This window comes from Emydura macquarii, unplaced genomic scaffold (assembly GCF_026122565.2).
Source record: "Emydura macquarii macquarii isolate MOO-44397 ecotype Brisbane River unplaced genomic scaffold, CSIRO-AGI_Emac_v2 contig_691, whole genome shotgun sequence".
NCBI lineage: Eukaryota > Metazoa > Chordata > Testudines > Chelidae > Emydura > Emydura macquarii.
In genome coordinates, this window is record NW_027130828.1 from 8,202,687 (window position 1) to 8,222,748 (window position 20,062).

The window sequence follows — 20,062 nt, forward strand, 5'->3', positions numbered from 1 at the left end:
AGGTCATGCAGCAAGTCCATGGCAGAGTCAGGCACGGAATCCAAATATGACTCCCAGTTTTGTGCTTTTTCTGCAGGACTAACCTTATTCCCAAATCCTATTAGCGAATTAGAACTACACGCTCACTAAAGCTCACAGTTCCTTCGAGCCAACAGACCGTATGCAGCTAATGAGATAGTTACCAGTCCCCCAGGACAGTAGGAGACCAAAATCATTAAAATAACAGCACAGATGAAACTTACTAGAACATGCGTGGGAATTCAGAGAAGCATGGCACCAGCTTTAGCTTTCACGCACTTAGCATCTATCGTCAGGCCAGAGTTTTATTCCTTTGACATATACCCCTTAACTTAACATGGCCAGCTCCAGGTATAGCATGTGTGAGGTGCACTGAGGGGATCTCCCACCATTATGCATTTGCTGGGCTGAATGCAGATTTTTTTTAATTGGAAAAAAATACAACATCAAATAATAATTATTTTATGTAGCTCGGGCTTCTGATTTTAGGTTTTAACTGATAAACACCTACAAAACACGCCCGCTACACAAAAAAAGAAAGAGGTATTTATCCAACAACCACTGGAAACGGTTACTCAGTTCATGTTGACCTCACCCCTTTCCCAGTGCAGTTTGTTTATAAAGGGGCTGTCCCTGCTCCCTATAAATACAGTGCTGCGTGTAGCCGGCGGAGAGGATCGGCGCTAACAGCACCTCTGCGAGCGGACACGGGAGGAGCTGTGCACACAAGCACTTACGTTGGTGTAACGTGTCGCTCAAGAGGGTGGTGTTTTTTCCCACAGCCCCGAGCGACATTAGTTGTGCTTGCACAGGCTGTAGTGTGGACATAACCTAACTGGTAAAACATTTCCATGGAGACCAGGCCTGATGTCTTTCACACCACTACTTCACACGTGCACTGAGCAGAAACATCAGGACGGCTTGTAATACCAAAGTGTCCTCTTGAGCGTTACACTGGTCGAACTGTATCGCTTTACAGTCACACCTGAGCTTATGCCACAAAACTTTCCCACGGCTCCTTATTGGCTTGCACTGAAAAACGCACTCTCCACACGCCGCCTTGGAAAGAAGGGCTGGATTCTTCCTTCTCACCTGGTGGCTCAGTAGGGCAGGGCTGCAGGTCACAGGTTTGTTTACCAACAGGCTTCACAAGTGGGTCACAGCCACGGACAATATCCGTCCCCTGGTAGCACTTCACATCTCGCATCCTCACGCCAACGCCGCAGGTTTTGGTGCACTGGTGAACAGAGCGCAACAGAGCCATTGTTGGCAGACAGCAAGGCTCCTAGAGGCATGGACACAATGCCGTGCACGGGGCTGACGTTCCCCCCCCTCCCCTGCAGACCCCACTCATGTCCCCCATGGGCTGCAGCTAGGCTTTCACCCTCTGCACAGGGGCGGATTTCACTTCTGGGCTTGTGTAGCCAAGCCCGAGGGGAGCAGCACAACGCAGGGCGATACACAGCCCCAGTTTCCCAACCCCCTCAGCCTTTGGGATGTCAGAGGAAACAGGGCCTGTGTCCCAGCATGCGTCGTTCAGGTTTTGCAAAGCCAATGCCCTGCCTCCCCCGAGGTCTGCCTGTCTCTGTTTACCAATGGTTGGCTGCCTTGTTACTCTGGAATTGCAGTGGGGTTTGCTGCATTGATTCTAGACTACACCAATGGCTGGTTTTAAAATCTCAAGGCAGCAAGTTGTCTGGACCCCTGCAGACAGGCTGTAATACGGCAGCTCTTTAGCTCGTAATGACAAGGACCAGTGGCTATTGATTTGCCTTTGAAGCACCACATGTGCCTGGTGCGCTGTGTAAACAATGATCATCACAAACACATCTTGCAAGGCAGGACAGAGGCTCACCTGCAGCAGTTGGGCCAGGACCCCCACTGCCCGTCCCAGTTTTTGGGGTCTGGATTCTGACCACGGACCAACGATTGCCCTACAGCAGTGACAATCAGTCGGACCCAGAACCTGGTCCCGTTTCATGCGTTTAGGGAGCGGACCTGCTAAGCGACTTCCTGGGGTGTATTTAGGGGCGTTGTACATGTCATGCCACAGAAATAGGCCCAGTGACTGGCGCACCCTCTTCACCATGGCACAGGAGCTTCTCAGCAGTGCCCCTCCAATGTGCTGCAGGGACCCTCCTTAGGTACGAGAGGTCAGCTCCACCTGTCTCTCTTTGGGGACAGGCAAGTGTGAATTCATGCTAGCAGCAGCAACATGGCGACGTGGGTGGCTTCCCACAGGAACTGCCCCAAAACTGTCTATAAAGAGGCAAGGTGGGTGAGATAATATCTTTTATCGGACCAACTTCCATTGGGGAGAAGGGACGCGCTTTCTCTGTGACGCTTGAAAGCTTGTCCCTTCCTCCAATAGAAGCTGGTTGATTAGTGATATTACCTCACCCACCTTCTCTCTCTCGTATCCTGGGACCTGCAGGGCTGCAACAACATTGCAAGCAAAACCATCAGTGCTTTCCCCGACACCACCCAGGGAAATCTTTGCTTATTCAGTCTTCTCCACTGAGCTATCGGCAGAGCACGCAACAGGATGTGTTTTACTTCTCCGAGGACCATGTACTGACCTCAAGTCTCCCAGTCCCATTCTCCGCCAGTATCTCCCCGCTCCCTTTTGCAGCTCCCCCCCCGCCCCACTGTCCCATTACACAGTTACTACGACTGCGCCTGCAAACCAAGGCAGACTCCTACAAGCGATTGCACAAAGAATACATAAAATAACCCAAACACTTCCTTTCATTGCTATTCTCCAAAAGTACAGTGAGTACTGATTACATCCTGGCAGGGCCTGCACTCTGCCCCGAGCTGCTAAGACAATTTAAGGCTGCCTTGGCACCAACAGACAAATCCTAGTCAGCTCTTGGCAATCGCATAAAGCCGCTCTGGCCGAACCAGCGCTGCCTGTGCCCCGTGAGCTAAACTGGAACCATTCATTTTGTGCTCCATCGTCCTAAGGCCATTTACAGCTATTGTGCATTCCTAGCAGTGCCAGACAGAGCAGGGAAAAGATCTGGCACGTCTATAGTGGGGCTAGGGCTGGGAGCCGGGGCAAGTTTTCCAAGGATTGTTCTGTTGACGAGCGGGTGTCACTTATTCAGAGCAAGTATTAAAACAGTCTTGCAAAGGAATGGGAATTCCCCGCCCCCTGGCATCATTAGAGAGAGAGAGGATGGATGTAGCACCCATGCAAAGAATCTAGATTGACAACCCTGGAGATTGGCATCCTATGAACATAACAGGTATGTGAGATCAAACCCACTGAGCCATCAGCAGAGTGAGCGTTTGAAAGAGTTTTACTGCGCCAGAAAGAGCAGAGGAGCAGCTTCCACGCTTCCCGCACAGGAAGGGCCATAGCGGAAATGATTGTCTCTTCCCCATGGTCAGATATGTCGCTGGGCTCCACTGAGGTTTTCAACCAGGGTGCCCATTACATGTTACTGAGTGCTCGGTTACTGCTTCCCATCTGGAGAGCTCAAGGCATTTTACAAGGTGCACAAGTATCACTGTCCCCATTTTACTGACAAGGAAACTGAGGCACAAAGCAGGGCAGTGACCTGCCTAAGCTAATGTGGCAGAGGCAGGAACAGAACTGAGATCTCTTGACTCCTAATCTGGTGCCCTGTCCCTGTCCTCTAGCCTGATGACCTACCGCCGCAGAATACACCCTTGAACTCAGCAAACCCAGTTCCTACAGGCTGCACCTTACCTCGGACCAGGGAGTTGTGTACCACTTGAAACAAGGCCGTTCAAAGCAGGTGGTTTCTTCTATGGGTTTCTTGGTGACATCACAGTCGGCAGGACTCCGTGTTTTGATTTTCCCGTTGACGATCTCTAGGCACAGCACTATCCTCTTCTTCACCCCCCGGCCACACGTGGTGTTGCACTGCCAAGGACGGAAGCCAAACAGAGAGAGCGAGACCAAAATTAGAGACGTCCAATATCATGTGACCTCGGACAGAAGAGCCTGGCGCTCAGTAAACGATTTCTCCTAGTGCCTCTGCTCAGGCATATTCCCCACAGCCGAGAGGAAAACATAACCAAACGGCCACCAGTCTGTCCAGGATCCCCTGCCAACAACGAAGGGGAGCAGGGGATGGAATCGCACCCTGGGACCTCCCTTACCTTGTGCAGGAAAGTCCTAGCATTATCCCCTCTTCACAAATGGGGAGCCTGAGGCCCTGACAGGGGAAGTGATTTGACACAGGAGCCCCAGCAAGTCAAAGTGGGGAGTGGACCCAGGAGTTGAAACTCTTTCTGCACCCTCCCTCACGAGGTTCATTCCCTCATATGGACGGGACACTTGAACCCATCAGTTGAAATAGGCAAATCCTGAGATGCATCAGCTCTTACCCTTTCCCAGTCCTGTGCCAGCCAGTGGGAAGGGCAGTTCTTGTCCCCGCAGGGGTGGATAGCGAGTGGCTTGACCTCCAGACTGCACTGTGACTCTGGCACTACCCGGCCATCGCTGGTTTTACAGTACACGTGCCTGATCATCCTCCCCTGCCCGCAACTGCCACTGCACTGAAAAAAAAGAGCCGCGAGGGGCTAGTGACTAGTGGGAGGGTGCAAAAACAAGCATTCAAAAGGGCGGAATACCCCACATTCCTGTGAGCAGCCCCGCCTCCTCTCCGATCCCTTCTTCAAACACATGGTTGTAGGGAAGCCCTGTGTGAGACCTTCATCTTGATCGCGGCCATAATGGAGCGGGTTGGGATTCCTGTATGTCTGAACCGCATCTTCAATCTGACCCCAGGTGTAAGCTCCTTGGGGCAGGGACCATGTATGTTTTTGACTGGGCAAAATCAGGTGCCTTATGGGCAGCTCTTCACTACATGGCAAGAGTTTCCCAAGGCTAACTAGGGACTGACCCAACCCCTGAACTTTACTAAGCCTGACAAACATCCACAGGTTTCGGTCCCTCGGCACTTTCTGAACGTCGGTGCCCCCTTAAAGATGTCTCACGCTGGGCACCAAAACAATCACAAAAGCTTCCCCAGAGAACTTAGCAGACTTGCCCACGATCACAGAGGGAGTCCGTGGCAGATTCTAAACCGTAAAACCAGTCCCCTGCATTGATTGCTGGTGATTTCCATCCAAGACGCAACTTCTGCCCATGAGTTAAGGAGAACATGAGGGCCACCAAATAATATGGCCGTGGCCATTTACTTTTAAAAGCTAAGGAAACTGATGGCATATGTATATGACAGGCCAGACCCTGCCACCGGTGCTCACTGAGCAGCACAGGATAGGACAAGTCAGGAAGCAAGGCAGACTACGGCACAAAATGCGGTGCCCGGTTCTGCAGGCATGCTGGGAAATGGAGTTTGGTCACTCTTAAACTGAAGTCTCCCTGGCAGGGGAGAGGATGTGAGGGGCATTTAGAAGATCAAGCGTTTAGCCTTCATTAGCGGAAGGTGGCAGCTTTCAAAGAGACTATAAAAAACAAGGGAAATGGTGATAATATGTCCCCTGCATTTAAATAAAAAAAGCCCCACACAGGTATTGTCTTCAGCTCTATTTTAAACACCGAGAGTTCCCATGTTCTTTTGTTGCAGTTCTTTAAGGAGATGCGCTACATCTCACAGCGCAGCCGTCGCCATGGAGACCACATATTTTTAGAGAGCGCCAATGAATCAAAATCAGTGTAAAAATAGCTCTGGAACAAGGTCCATGCGACACAAACATACGGCACCTTTTTTTTTTTTTTAAGAAGGTTTTTTTCTGGGGGCTAGGACGGGGGGTTTGTTTTGAATCACATGACTATTGGCAACGTGAAGCAAAGATTATACGTAGAGATGGTTGAGACAGGAGAAGAGAGTGTGTCACCTTCATGCACCTGATGGCAAATGCTAAAGTCCTCAAACAGTCAAGTCACTGGGAATTTTGCATAAGGAAGAACTAAGCAGGGATCTCAGGATCTTCCACACTCATAGGTCCTACCTGCCCAGGCAGACCTTTGTCCTGCAGCAGGCAGAACAAGGTTGTAATCATCAGAGATGCTTTTTAATCTAAACCCTGCATCAAAATGCTCCTAAACGAAGAGGAAATTTGGTGCTGGATCCTAATCTGTAGCAGAACTTCGCAGTGGGACCAGCTATGATTTCAATGGTGGGATTCACTTGTGCATGGAGGTGGCGGACGTGTCGGCAGTGTGTCCCTAGCTAATCTGGCAAATCACATCAAAGCTATGGAAAGATATGGGGGAGAGAAAGCAAAAACATGCACACTGAGGAAGCCAGCCTTGAATCTGTGGATCAAATTTTCAGCTAGCGACAAGCTGAGTTTCAAGTTTGCACACCCACTTTGCACACACAACTAATTGTAAACTCAAAAGAAGGCCATGTTTTTCTGCACATGCAAACTGGAGATTCCTGTGCCCCAGTGCTTGTGTGCTGGGGAGGACTCACGTAGAATGAGAGAACTCCCAACTTCACAACCAAGTGCCTCATGGATGTGTCACAGATGAAGGACTGAGCAGAGGAAGATATGTTGGCTGCGAGGCGAGAGATGATGATTCTGTGTCACTTAAATAGTCACCCAACTATTCCTGGATCTATTGATTAAGCAAGCAAGCTCCTTCCCTTAAATGACCATTGAACTAAGAGGCGTAAGACACCCAGGAGCTTTCAACAATAGGGATAAGAAACCTGGTCTATTGCTTTGTCTCTCTCATTCCCCCACATCATTTCAGCAGTTCACCACGTCACTTTCTATGGTCAGTCTCACAAACAGACCAGCCTGGGTGTAGGGAAATACACCTTTTCCACTCACTATGAGCAAGAGAACAGTCTAAGGTAACAGCAGCAGAAATGCTCCTTTCTTTCCAAATCCCTCCCCAATAAATTTCTCTTTTAGGTAACATTAAAGCTGGACCCAAAACAACAGATCTGAGCTTGGAGCTTGACAGGTTCTCACTCACTCAGAGCCGACAGAGACAGGTGGAGTGTAAGAGCACAGCTAGTTTACCTAAATACGACAGACCAAACCACGTAAGATAGACATTGCTCATCTCTGCTCTTAAAAAGACAATCATTTTGGGGAGAAAGAACGGGAGATTATTACTACAAAAGCAGCTCTAGATCACTTGACCGCCTGATTGAATTCTACCAGAATGAATACTACCCCCAAAAAAAGGTATTGATTTGACTGAAAACGGTGAATTCTCTTTGCTGATATTTGCAACTCCTTTGACTGACCACCACCGGGAGCTAGTTTTTGTTCAGAAGAATGAGGCCACTTCATTGCCTCTCGGGCAAATGCCTGTCCACATAGAGTTTCACATCTGGAGCATCTGCAGCCTCATCTGAGCGGGTTTCAGAGTCAGCTAACTGGAGAGCAGAAACTATGCCATGTGACAAAGGGCACAACCACGCCCACAGGGTGAACAACAAACAGCTGTGTCATGGCGCAGCATTTGTGAGCAACCCATAGGCTGAAATAGGTTTGCTTGCACCAAACTTCGATGAATAATAAACATGTTAATCTCCCAGGGCTGAGTTCTGCTCTCAGCTACACAGGTCAAGGGGAGGGCCCTTATGGAACAGAGTCTAGAATTTAGATCAAAGTCTGTTTGCAAAGAAAGGAGGCTGAAATTACTGAATAAATTGTTTGTCTGGCTCTTGCCTATAGTGTGTGTTTGCTGCAGATTCAGGGAAGGGAGGCTGCAGCAGGAAAGACAGCATGAAGTGGAGGACACACATTCATTGGTAAGGGGTTTGTTTCCATGGCAAAATCATTAGGACCGGCTTCTGCAGGCGTTTTATTTTCATGTGTGGTTTGCTAGTTTTATACATTTGAGCCGGCAAAGGAAAAAACATCTTCTGTGGCGACTGCTCTGCTTTCCAGCTTTGGCCCATCTCTGTCCAAACCGTCTGCCACACACATACACCCAAGGAAGGGCTATGAGGAACAGCCTGGCTGCACAATCTCCCCTTTCCCTTGGCAAACCCTGCCCCTTCTGCGAATGAGTGTCTGCACAAGAGCCACAAAAAGGCATCATAAATTCCTTTGTTTTCTGGAACCGAGCCCCCTCAGCTGTTTATTCAAGCAAGACACGGCGGGACAGGGAGATGGATCGAGTTTTCCACCCACCCCGCAGTGGCTCTAAGCCCACTGGCTGCCTCTGAACAGCAGCCGATAAGAGCAGGTGTCAGTGTAGTTGCAGTTAGTGGGAAGTGTTGTAAATAAGGGCCTCAACAGACCTGGAAATCATTCAGCCACATGGACCTAACGAAGGCAGGAAGAGGCTGGGAATGTGGGCCAGTCCGTTGGCCTTGGGACCTGCACTTCCACGCAGGACTCCTGGGTTCTCTCCTTCCAGAGCAGGAGGGCACAAAGGCAAAACAAATCATTTGTGGATTGCAAAATTTGAGCTGGCTGCCTTTCCTCCCCCAAGCCCAGGACTGTGATGACAGCCATAATCACCTCCCTGCACACTTTCCATCTCCCTTTAATGGACTGGCTCACCAGAGATGGTGCAAGAACTCTACAGACAGTATTTTGCTCACATTGGAGATGAGGGTGTTACTGGAAGCCTGCAAGTCTTGGCCAAGCCCCGATCTCTGAACTACAACACGTTCAAAATAATCCCCATACAGTGGGCAGCTGTCCCAGGTCAGCTTCACTGCGAGTTTTCAGATGGCAAGAATATTTGCTGCAGCCTCCCTAGTTCATGGACATTGACACCAAAGGAGCCTTTGCGTGTCTGAGCTCTCTCCTCTCTCTGATTTTCTTTGCTAATGCCGTAGACGCTGCTTCTCGGCACTCATAAAGTTTATTGCCCTCATTCACTACTGTCTTGCTGCACGGGATACTACTATATTTGGAGTTGCACCGCTCAAATAATTTCAATGCGTGCTACAAAACGGGGGGGGCGGAGAAAGTCGATTATCCTCAGGCTTGCTGCTGCTGTCAGTGCCATTAAAACACTGTGTGTGTCTTTGTCTCCCCCCTTCCCTTTGGCTTGGGGCAGGCCGAGCCAGGAGGTGCACTTCAAGAGAAAGAATGCTCAGCCACTGGGTGGAGGGCTTTAGATCATGTCATTTACAAGTGACCCCTCTGTCCCCGATGGGTTCAGAATGACTGTACCCTGCCCTCCTCAGCCGGAAGGGTGGCGGCAGTAGAAGAATTTTCAATGCACGCTGCCATGCAGTCATCGTTACATTAATCCTTCCAGCATGCCGGTGAGGAAAGTGTTACACTGGTAGTGCATTACTGCTGTGCGGCGGCTTATTCTCGTGGTTAGAGGGGATTGGGATCAGGAGGCCAGGGTTCTAGTTCTGTTTTTGTCACAGAGATGCTGTCTAGCACATGGCTTTGCCACCATGTACCTCAGGATCCTCCTCTGTAAAATATAGCTAATGGTGCCTGAGCCCCTGTAAAGTGCTTTGGGGCCCTACGTGTCAAGTGCAAAGTATTATTAAGCCCCCTCTGCTGTTGGGGAAACAGAGGGACAGAAGGAAAGCTGTATCCCTTCTGTCACTCCACAGATGACTAGCCAAAGGTCAAACAGAAAGTCACCCACAGCACTGGCAATAGAACATGGGAGGGGCCAGATTCTTACTCTCCTGTTGTAACAGTTAGACCCCCACGACTCGTCAGGATAATAGGGGAGAGAAGGGGGAATTCTCCCCATCTCCGTATCTGAGCCAAACTCGATTCCTGTGCAGCCCCGCTGAGGTCACTGCGGTGGGCAGTGCAGCTGAGAGCAGAGTTTGGCCTGTGAACAGGGACCCCACATGGAGGGGGGAACGGTACACTTTACCGGGGCCTGGAGGCCCTGGGGGGCCCGGCCCAGCCCAGGTTGCAACCCCCATTACCATGAGGAAAACAATGTTCATGGCTCATGAGATTGTATGTATGGGATGAGGGATTGTGGTATGTGTGTGGGAGGGGGCCCGTATTACAAATTTGTACTGGGCCTGAAAAAATTATGCTTGGGCCCTGCCTATGATCTGTAAATGACATCATGGAGCCTAGTCTACAACGGTCTCCTTCCCCCCTCAAACGGCTCACAAACATCTGATAAAATCGATGGCCTGGGACTCCACTGTCCCCTTCTCTCCCGATCTGCCCCCCTGGGGTCACTCACCGGTCCCCAGTCAGATACAGTCCATTGCCGGTCGCAGGGGGGCCCCGTGCAGTTCTTCTCAGCCGGCGGCTTGGTGTTCACATCACACAGTTTCTCATCTTCCGAGCACCGGATGTCCCTGGTCACCACGCTCCTCTCTCCGCACCTGGCCGAACACTAGTGGGGCACAGAGTGAAACGGGGCAGGGTCAGCAGAGTCCATGTGCAACCCGGCCATGCAATGCAGCTGTTTTCCGCTCTCACCCTCCTGACAGGGAGGAAGCGCAGGCGGCCCAGGCAGCAGCCAAAGCATCTGGTTTAAGGTGTGATTTATGTTGGCCTCGTTCTTTTTTTTTTCCCCCTGAACATGAAACTTTCTCAAAATGCAGGAAAAACATTTTTATGATTATGCTTGTAAAATAGTATGTGGCAAAAACAAGGCCTGCACTGCATTGGGGGACAACCTGGAATGTACAGGAAAGGTTGCATCCTGCTCTCATGCTAAGCACAAGCAGGGCTGGGGGTGACACGTCTCCTCTCCCCAGTACACACACACTCTCCATAGTGCGCGAGAGCTGTCTGCCTCACTTACTGGCCCTGTGCAAAATATCTTCAAGGGGGCAAGGTGTTTGGGTTAGCGGGCATGGTCAGCCATCCAGTCCCCCAGCTGGCTGCAGTTCCAGAAGCACTTCGCTCTTGTGCAGGGGAGCAGCAAAGAACGCACTAAAGTACCTCCCTCTGCCCAGTCTTAAAATCCTGCTTCCCCCTCTGGGTGGCCAAGTTCTGCTCTCAGCTCCCTTAATGCAACCCCATCCCATTTAGACCCATGCAGCTCCCTGGCTATTACTGCACACGTAGCTGAGAGCAAGATTTGGCCCTAAGGCCATCATTTTCCAAAAGTGGCCACTGGATGCAACTCCCTCCATTTTTAGGAGCCCCACTGGGGATGTTTGGGACCTGATTTTCAGAGGTTCTGTGCCCCCACCATTCCATCCGAAGCCAACAGGAGCTGCAGATAAGCTGCACCTCTGATAATCTGCACCTCTGAAAATCACATTCCAGATGGATGTCCAAAAACCAAGGCACCCAGAATCTATGGCTACTGCGGTAAGTGTGGCTGTGGTCTGAAGATTGGTGTGTAACCTCTCGCTCGCTGGCTTTCTAAAAAGAAATGGCTTGCTAGTTTCCATGTCTTCCATGCCTCCAAACCACAGCGATTGAGAGCTTTAGAATGCAGGTAAATCTGGCAACATTCAACCCAGTGACATTATTTAGAAGTGGATTTGAATTACAGCAGTCTCACATATACAAATTTGCACAACACAAAATATAAAGCAGGCAAAAGAGAGCCCAATTCTCAGACTCATGCTCTGATACGTTAATTCTCAGGTCTCTGAAATTTGCTTTTTAAATATATATATATCTATACACATCACACACACACACACATTCCAAGCCAACTTGGCACCCTGCTTCAGATGCTGATCCAAATTAGATTATCTTTGCTGCTGGCTACGGAAGAACTACTCTGGGAGATGTCTCAGCAATCTGTCCCCAACACATGCAGGAAGAGTAGATCACATTCTATAACATAAGCCCCTTCAGTTTGCTAAGCCAGTCAAAATACAGCGTCAGCACGTGCTCGGTGAGCTTTTCTCTACTGAACTGGAAGAGTCAAAACATCCTACAAAATAAAAGAGCACACCAGGCTTTTCATCAACAGCACTACAGAGAAACAGCTACTTATCATTGGCATTCAATGTAAAGAAGGTGTTTAAAATATCAGCAAGAGGCATTTCAAGTGTCTCCTGGGAGAAAAGTGGTCAAATTCTCTGCTGGTGTAAACTGGTGCAGCTCCATTGAAATCAGTGGAGCTGGACCAGTTTGCACCAAAAGAGAATTTGGCCTCCATTTGTGCTTGTTCTTGCTTTAATTAATTCAATTTAATTAATCTGGATTAATTTGTGAGCAATAATGTATCTGTGCCTAAGGAAAGCCAAAACTCATATTTCAGGGCATAAACTGATCAGCCCCTGGGTCAGGAAGGAAATTATTCCCCTCCCCATGTGCAGCAGTGCATCATTGTCCAGCTGTGTTTTGGGGCTGTTTAGACATCCTCCGATGCATGAGTTATCAGCCACTGAGCAAGGCAAGATATCTGACTCACTGATCAGCTGTCTGAACTGGATGGGTAAACTCTGTGTTTCCTTAGGATCCTTGAGCAATTTGGCTTTGCTGTTTTTCACTCCTGTGCAGCAAAGAACTGTGACTTCAAGATTTAAAAATAAAAAACAATGTAAGTGATAGGGATTATTTCCCATCAATATGTGTGAGCAGGACTGCACTCGTGCATGTGTGTTTTACACATTCACTGAAAATCCATGCTAGCTCCTGATCTCTATTACTTGGGTGTAAATCCATAACAACGCCACGGAAGTCAATGGAGTTATTCCAGATTTACCCTGAGATCAGAATCTGGCCTTGGATCCCCAAAGAAAGGACACTGGTTTTATCACTTAAAGGGTTTTATGTTAGAAAGTTAAATACTGGAATGCTGGCAGATATTCTCTGGCACACAACAGGGTGAAATGGTTGTAAATGAATTCAGAAGACTTCTACTGCAGGAGAGAAAAAAGGATCTATGCGTCCTAGTGACTGAGCCATCCTGAGAATGATTTCACAGCTAAAACCATTCCAGAATGCCTCTGATTTATGTCGCAAATGTTTTCACATGTAAACTGACAAACTAAGATAAGAGCATAACTGTTCCGCATTAGACATATCTCAGAAACATCTTGCAAGTGGTTTAGCATTTTGCTTATGGCCGAACTATGAACGTTTAATGTTCCTCATGGTGCAGTGAAATCTGATGTGAAGAAGAGATGTCTATAAGAAAATATCATAGTTCATGGGATGCAGCCTCCTCTTCACAATTTATTATTATTTTTCAGGCACTCAGAAATGTATTAGGAACAACTGTTTTTCAGATTTCACTGCACCGAGTCAGAAGCTGGATTCTCAGGAGCAGTTCTCCTAAAGCAAGAGGACAGGGACGGAAGTAGGATGAGCAAATGCAGAACCAAATGTCACCACCTTTTATATTATTTATCAGAGAGATCAAGAAAGATGAAGAAAAGACAGGTGTTGGTCACGCTAAGGTTTTATATATCCCCTGGGGGGAAAAAATTCTTCTCGCTTAAGAGACAGACTCAAAATCTAAAACTCTGGTTAGGAGCAGAAATGAGCTCAGGCTTGATCCAAACTTTCCTGGAGCTCAAGGGGTTCAGAGGTCTGGAGACCTGGTCTGAGGCCATCTCCAGTTAGAGGTTTACAAAGGAGAGACAATCATCTCTATTGGTGAGCTACTGGGGGCTGGTGGGGATTTACACAAGCCATGTCCTGTGACGTGCAGAGAGGCACTGTGGAAACATCTCAACCCCAAGATCCCCATTTGCATCATGGCCTCATTCAAATGTGAACACAGGCACACCACTGTGAGCAGGTCTAGATGACAGAGTAGTTAAAAGACCAGTGGCACCAGAAGGACCACACCGGTAGCTGTGAAGAACAATGCTAAGGTAGTCGTGGACTAGGCAGGTCTGTGTGGAAGTCAGTGGATTCACATCTTAGGGATTCGCATGAATTTGGTTTTCAGCTCTGCATCCCCTTAGTTTGGGATCTGGTGTCAAGGCCTAGAGAACTTGGCAATCGTGTACATAGCATGTGGGGGCCAATCCCTAATCACTGCTGCCTGCTTTCTCTCCACAGGTTGCCAACACTTTTCTGGGGATTTACCTCTGACCACTCAGACATTTCCCACTGAGGCCCACATGCTGGGTTCTTGCAGATTTTGCGTTCGTCTGGCCGGGTAATATCAGCAGATTCACACAGATCACTATAGACAGAGCTGTCAAAACCAGGAGAGATCATCTTCCAGCACCGGACGATGCGAAATTGGTATCCTTCCCCGCAGGTGCGGGAACACTCACTCCAGCTACTTGTCTCCCACCTGCAAGGAAGTGAGAGAGATTCTAACTGGAGTATTCACATTCTGAATGGGAGACGTACGGCAAGTGTGAGCTGAATAGTGGATTAGGAAACCAGTATTATGTGAAGGTTATCGGAGCTCAGCAATGGTTCTTCAAGGCTGTCAGTGAGCCTGTAAATGGTAATTCTTGTATGGAGACTGTTGCAATAGGCATATTCTGTAACTGGGCTGTAAATGTCTCAAATATATCCATACAAGGTAGGATCAGGAGTAGCTGTGCACCAATCTACTGATATTTCACCCTGGAGACCTGAGTTCACATGGACTGTAAGATGCACATACACTAGGGTAACAGATACCAGAACAAAACCCTAAGACAGAGAGCCAGATAGTTCCCTGTGAAAACGACCTTCATGGCCTCAGTCTATCCCTAAAAGGACATACGCCCACAGCACATTTCAACACAGGTGGCAGGCTCAGTTCAGAAGTTTTAAGTTAAATGCATCACTGTTGCTGACCAATGCTTCAATGTCTGGACTATAAGGGGAAGTATGTGCGTTGCCCACCGATGCCCCATCATCAGTGTCATATCCCAGGCCTTCATAAGCAGCAACAATCACCCCGAGTTTAAAGAAAATATTTTAAGAAATGTCTAAAAGAGGAGAAATAAACTAATCACACAGCTCGTTATTAAACAAGCTTTGGGATTTATCCATGGAGGTCAATACCAAAGAATGTCCAAGGACTAGACTCTCTTGTTTTGATGTGTGGTACACTTACAAGAACAGCCTAGGCTCCCTTCCCCAACACCGCAGAGTACCCTTACTGCTTTCAAAAACAACAACAGGCATAATGTGCCGGCTTTACCCCAGGTTTAATTCCACTGACTTCAGAAGTCAGTGCTTAGCTAATCTGTTAAATTTTGTTATATAAACACATGCATAAAACCGGGTTGCGTCAAGCAAGGCATATAGCACAACTATGATGCTGCATGTATTTTGATGAAACATGCTTTGTTTTGAATGTAAAAAAACTACACATTAGGAAGGCGAGGGGAATAGCAGTGGTTCTTGAGAAGTGGTTCTCAACTGATGGGTCACGACCCTCAGGGTAGGGGTCACGAAGGCAATCAGGAGGTCACATGGTAATGAGAAAGTCTCGCTGTCCCCCCCACTCGATGCTTATCCCTCAAGGTCAAGAATTCTCCATCAACCTCTTGAATCACACACACAAAGCAATTATATTGGCTTAACACTGAGAACTTTGTACTCTTGCTTTTATAGTAAATATAGAAGGGATCGCAAAAAGTTTTAATTTCAAGTTAAGTCTTCAAATAAAATTTCAAAGGTCAAGCAACAGGGATCCAGAGTATTGACGCCTCCAAGCAAAGAAGTTGCCTTGCTTGGTGCACGCCCCAGGGGTCATACTTTTGCTTCTGGACTTAAGCTCCAAATAAGGATGTGGGTACCACGAGCAGGGCAGCGCTAGAAAGACACGGCACACAGAGAAGTGCCACCTACATTCAAAGGACACATTCAACCAAGGTCCATTCTGCCTGTCTCACGCAGATGCCGTCCGAATGGAACTTAGAGCTCCCATGGCACTTCTTGAAGGAATAACATGGCTGTCCTGGCCAACATCCCCGTGTTTCAATAAAAACAGGTTGTAATGTGCAAGTCTGTGTTGTGAGCTATTATTGTGTACATAGCAGCTGCTTTCTCTACCTGTAGCTCCACTGTAATTAGTTAACAGTAGCTCAAACACAGCCAGATTCTCTTTTTTTTACATTGATGATGTCAGTGGAGTGAGACTGGTACAAATGTAAAGAGAGGTTCGGCTTTCTAAAAAGCCCTCTAAGATAAAGATAAGCAAAGACAGAATTCCCCTGGGTATCTCCAGGACCGGTGTATCCCAGGCATATGCTTCCCCACACTTTTCATCAATGAAACTCAAGCCTGGCTTGGCTGACCGCCTTTAACACTGAAGCTGAGTCACCATTCACACCTTGGCCTGTTTGCTGAGGATGCTATCAAGGAGACCAATCAGCACTAACGGTAGTAGTAATTATTGTGGCACTTCTCTTTTCTCCACTACCCCCACAACCGTGATGTGCCAGTGGTATCTGCAGATTGTGGTGGTCAGGACCAAAAGATCAGCTAGGAACCAGCCCTTCCTCAGCATGAAAGTTGACAGCACCTTCTCTCGCGAAGCGAATGTTATTTTCTCCTGTGCTTATCTATCACTGTGGGAGACCCATCCTTGCAAGAGTGCCAGGACCATATCATGGGCAGAAGAGACAAGACATGCAGGGAATACTCATTCATCATTTAATACAAGGAACATGCAAGGGTTAGACCTAGTTAAGAAGTGTTCAACACATGGTCTTGGCATCATGCATACAAGATCTTTGCGATCTTGTGAGGCACAAGCACCTCACAGGCCAGATCCTGCAACCCATACTTACACCATTGGTCCCACTGATTTGTGTGAAGAAGGGTTATAGGACTGGGCTCCATACATTTAGCAAGACATGGGCATAGTGGGCTGGGTGAATGTGCACAGCCTCAATATCCTGGCTCCAGAGAGATTTTGCCATTGGAAAAGGGGAGTGTATCCCCACATGCCCAAACACATACACATATGCCCTTCCAATATAAGAAATCCAGCACCGATTGCCAAAATGCAAAACTTTAACTTTCCATGCATTTGCAGGTTTATGCAGCCCTCTGACACTGCTCTAGTCTAGTTTTGCGTCATTTCAGCAACAAAGCGCTATTACAAAATGTGCGTCGTACAATTTTCCTTCTTTTCACTTTATGTCGCCGTTAATACAATAAATAACATTCCTTTCCCTGCCTGTTTTAGTCCTTTTCCCTTTGGCAGGCATTGATCTATCCCACCCATAACATACGTTTCTAGTGAACCTTAAAAAGAACAAACTCTTTTAAAAAATGTAATTAGAGATGAACCTAAGCCATAAAGTTTGAATCTGGATCAGAATATCAGCTTCCCCAAAACAGAGATCTTTGGATTTGGGGTTCCATTGTGGAGATGGATCCGAACCACGTAGTTCATATCAGTTACTGAGTAAGACTCTAAGCATCCCCAAAGTTTGGGGGATCAAACCTAGGGTTCTCATTTAGACCCAGTGTTGTTGCAGATGCATCTCATTGTGCATTAGCATGATCGCTGATGCTAGCAAAGTTCTGGGAATGTAACACTTCCCCTTACAAAAGTAGAGAATGAAACTGATCTAGGTTCTACATCAACAGTAGCTATTGTTTGGGAGTAAGGTTGAGTCCTGCCATGCAAGTCAGTGCTGTGCAAAGTGTGGGAGGGGAAGAGTGATCAGGAAGCCTCCTTCTCTTACACAGTCAGCCAGGCAAGGCCCTTACACAGTGCTCAAAGAGCTCTAACTTCCCAGCCTATCCACCATGTCACCAAAGGGGCCAGGCCTCTGGTACAGGAGGTTTGTCCAGCCCCTGACTAACGCAAACACTCCAAGAATCAATAAAGCATGTTTCAGCCTAACTCACTGTGAAGAATCTGCCTTCGGCCAGTGAGTTCTTCCCTCCCTTTCCCCCCCGGTTGTGCTGGCCTGGGCAGAAGATAGCCCTTGTAATTAGAGATGGACCCAAACCAAACCCAAGATCCAAACACCCTGTGAACTTCAGGGATGTTCTGAACCTGGTAGCTTGGGCCCATCACTGCTTAAAACCGAGAAGAGAATCCCCACCAGCTCCAAATAATTCTAAGGAAGACAAAATGCATGGTCCGTTGAAGAACTCCTTACTGATATAGTACCTTGGCTGGCATTCTCTTCCAGCACAGAACTCATGGACAGGCTCAGGACGGGTCATGGCATCACAGTACGTATCATCCACTTCGATCCCATCATAACGAACACACATTGCATATGTGGACATCACTCCTATTTTTAAAAAAAATACACACACACAAAATGCATGCTTGGTGATTTTTACACCCAAACTGGTTTTGAGCTGCATTTCCCCAAATTTCTTTCCAAATTAAAATTGAAGGGCCATGACCTGACCTGACAGTCACCAGGGATGCGAGTAGCAGAAAGAGGGTGGGAACGGGGGAGTGGAACAATGGAGAGTTCCCTGAGTCTGCCTGCCTGTATGGAGCAGGGCGGCCCAGGGGACACCTGGGGTAGCACACTCTGAAGTTCTCTTTAGTGCTGTTCCAAGATGGAACAGCACGACACCCAACCAGGACTTGGCCAGATGTTCAGGGCCTGCAAGCATAGCAGGGTCCCTCATCCTGGCTCTCAAAGGAGCTTTAGATTCTTACTCTGTCCTGATCTTGTGTGGGCGCACCGAGGGGCTGAAGAAGTGGTTCCCATTCCCTCCCTCCACCCAGTACAGCGACACAATTCATGCCACAGTTGCTATTTACTGCCTGCAGAATGCACACAGTATACTTGGCCTGGTATTGATTCTTACATGATTATTAAAAGAGGAATCCATCCCTCCTCCCCTGTTTAAGGCACAGAAAGCAGAATATCATCATGCTGGAACTGTTTCCCCTGCAGCCTTGGTTGCCAGAATAAATATTGTTCAGTCCTTTCTGGGACGTGGCTTGGGACCAACAGACCAATCTGACTACAGGTACCAAGAATTCCAGCTCTCCCAGCCAGGTTTCTGAAACACAAGGTTGCATGAAAATAAAAAAAGACCTACCAACTCCTGACACTGCAGCTCTCCTTTGCAACACGTCCATAGACAAAGGTGAGGATAGAGGAGTGGTTTGGATAGGACATTCCCAACTAGCTACAGTTTGGGTTGGGTCGAAAGCCTGCTTCAGCTAGCAGACAGCTGTTCAGCAGGGATCCCAGAGCTCAAGGACATACTTTAACTTTGTGGGTTCCAGGATTGTGAACTGAGGAACAGTTGTCGATGTTCCTTGTCCCTACGCGTTTTGTAGCAGTGCCAGCAGGACAAACCAACACCTTTGGCATGGTCCGTGCATTCATTCCTTTCAAAAGTCTCCCTCCTAAGATTTTATTCCCCTCTTTTTTTTTTCCTAATTCCAGAAGCAATGAAGTGTTCGAGTTTATTTTAACTGCTATGTTATTTGTGAAATGATTCAGTCAAATCCACTATCAGATGATCATTCTGCCTATTTGCATATTTCAAGATAAGTCATGGATTTGTCATGGGCCAAACTTATTAGCAACATACTCCTCTCTAATCAATGAATCATAGAGATCAGATCATTTGAAACTGTGCCTGGAGAGGGAAATAGGGGAAAAGATGGTGGATAGATTTTGATCTCATTGATATCAGTGGAATTACTCCAGGTATACACCCAGCTAATTGAGATCAGACTCTGGATCAGGAAAGAGAGAAGCAAAACAAACTCAGAAAACAAATGCTACTTGGTTTCTTGCCTGAACTGTACAGTCTCTGTCAGAAAGAAACCGAGCCTTCAAGTTTAAAAAGAAAAAAAAATTCCGGCTGCATGGGTTTCAATCATCCTATTGTCACAGTGGCTCAAGTTCAAGAAGCCAGTATGCGAAAACTTGGTGCAAGCTTTATGATCCTGCAAGCTCCCGTAAGCCGCAGTGTAGCCCTGCTGGGCTAGTAAATTAAGAAAATGTGAATCAGTCCATGCAAAGGAACTTTTTAAAAATAATCGGTGTGTTTAATACAAACGTTTCACACAAAAACATGCTGTGCGGGTTCTGATTGTATCCATGTAGAAGCGTTAAAAGCACATGGTTATGTATGGTTTTAAAGTGACACAAGGAATGATCTGATAGTGGAGTGGAGATAGATACAATTTTCAAAAATCCCTAAATGATTTAGGAGCCTAAGTCCCAGTGGGAATTAGGCTCCTAAGTCACTGATGCTCTTTTGAAAATGTTGCCTGATGGCTCCTGACAGAGGTTCTCAGTCTGATTTTCCCCTCCCTGCATTTACACCTGTGCAGAGTGAACTAAAAGTACTATCA

General features: G+C 47.6%; 1 protein-coding gene across 1 annotated transcript in view; it reads right to left on the bottom strand.

The window, feature by feature from the left end:
* ADAMTSL2 (ADAMTS like 2) overlaps positions 1–20,062 on the bottom strand; it is a 44,354-nt gene that overhangs the window by 1,963 nt on the left and 22,329 nt on the right. The window contains exons 12-17 of the mRNA XM_067541860.1: positions 17,891–18,017; positions 13,894–14,107; positions 10,121–10,276; positions 4,381–4,551; positions 3,737–3,913; positions 1,111–1,255 (exon numbers count right to left, since the gene is read on the bottom strand). Of these exons, the coding sequence (XP_067397961.1) occupies positions 1,111–1,255; positions 3,737–3,913; positions 4,381–4,551; positions 10,121–10,276; positions 13,894–14,107; positions 17,891–18,017 (990 nt within the window). The remainder of the gene's footprint in view (positions 1–1,110; positions 1,256–3,736; positions 3,914–4,380; positions 4,552–10,120; positions 10,277–13,893; positions 14,108–17,890; positions 18,018–20,062) is intronic.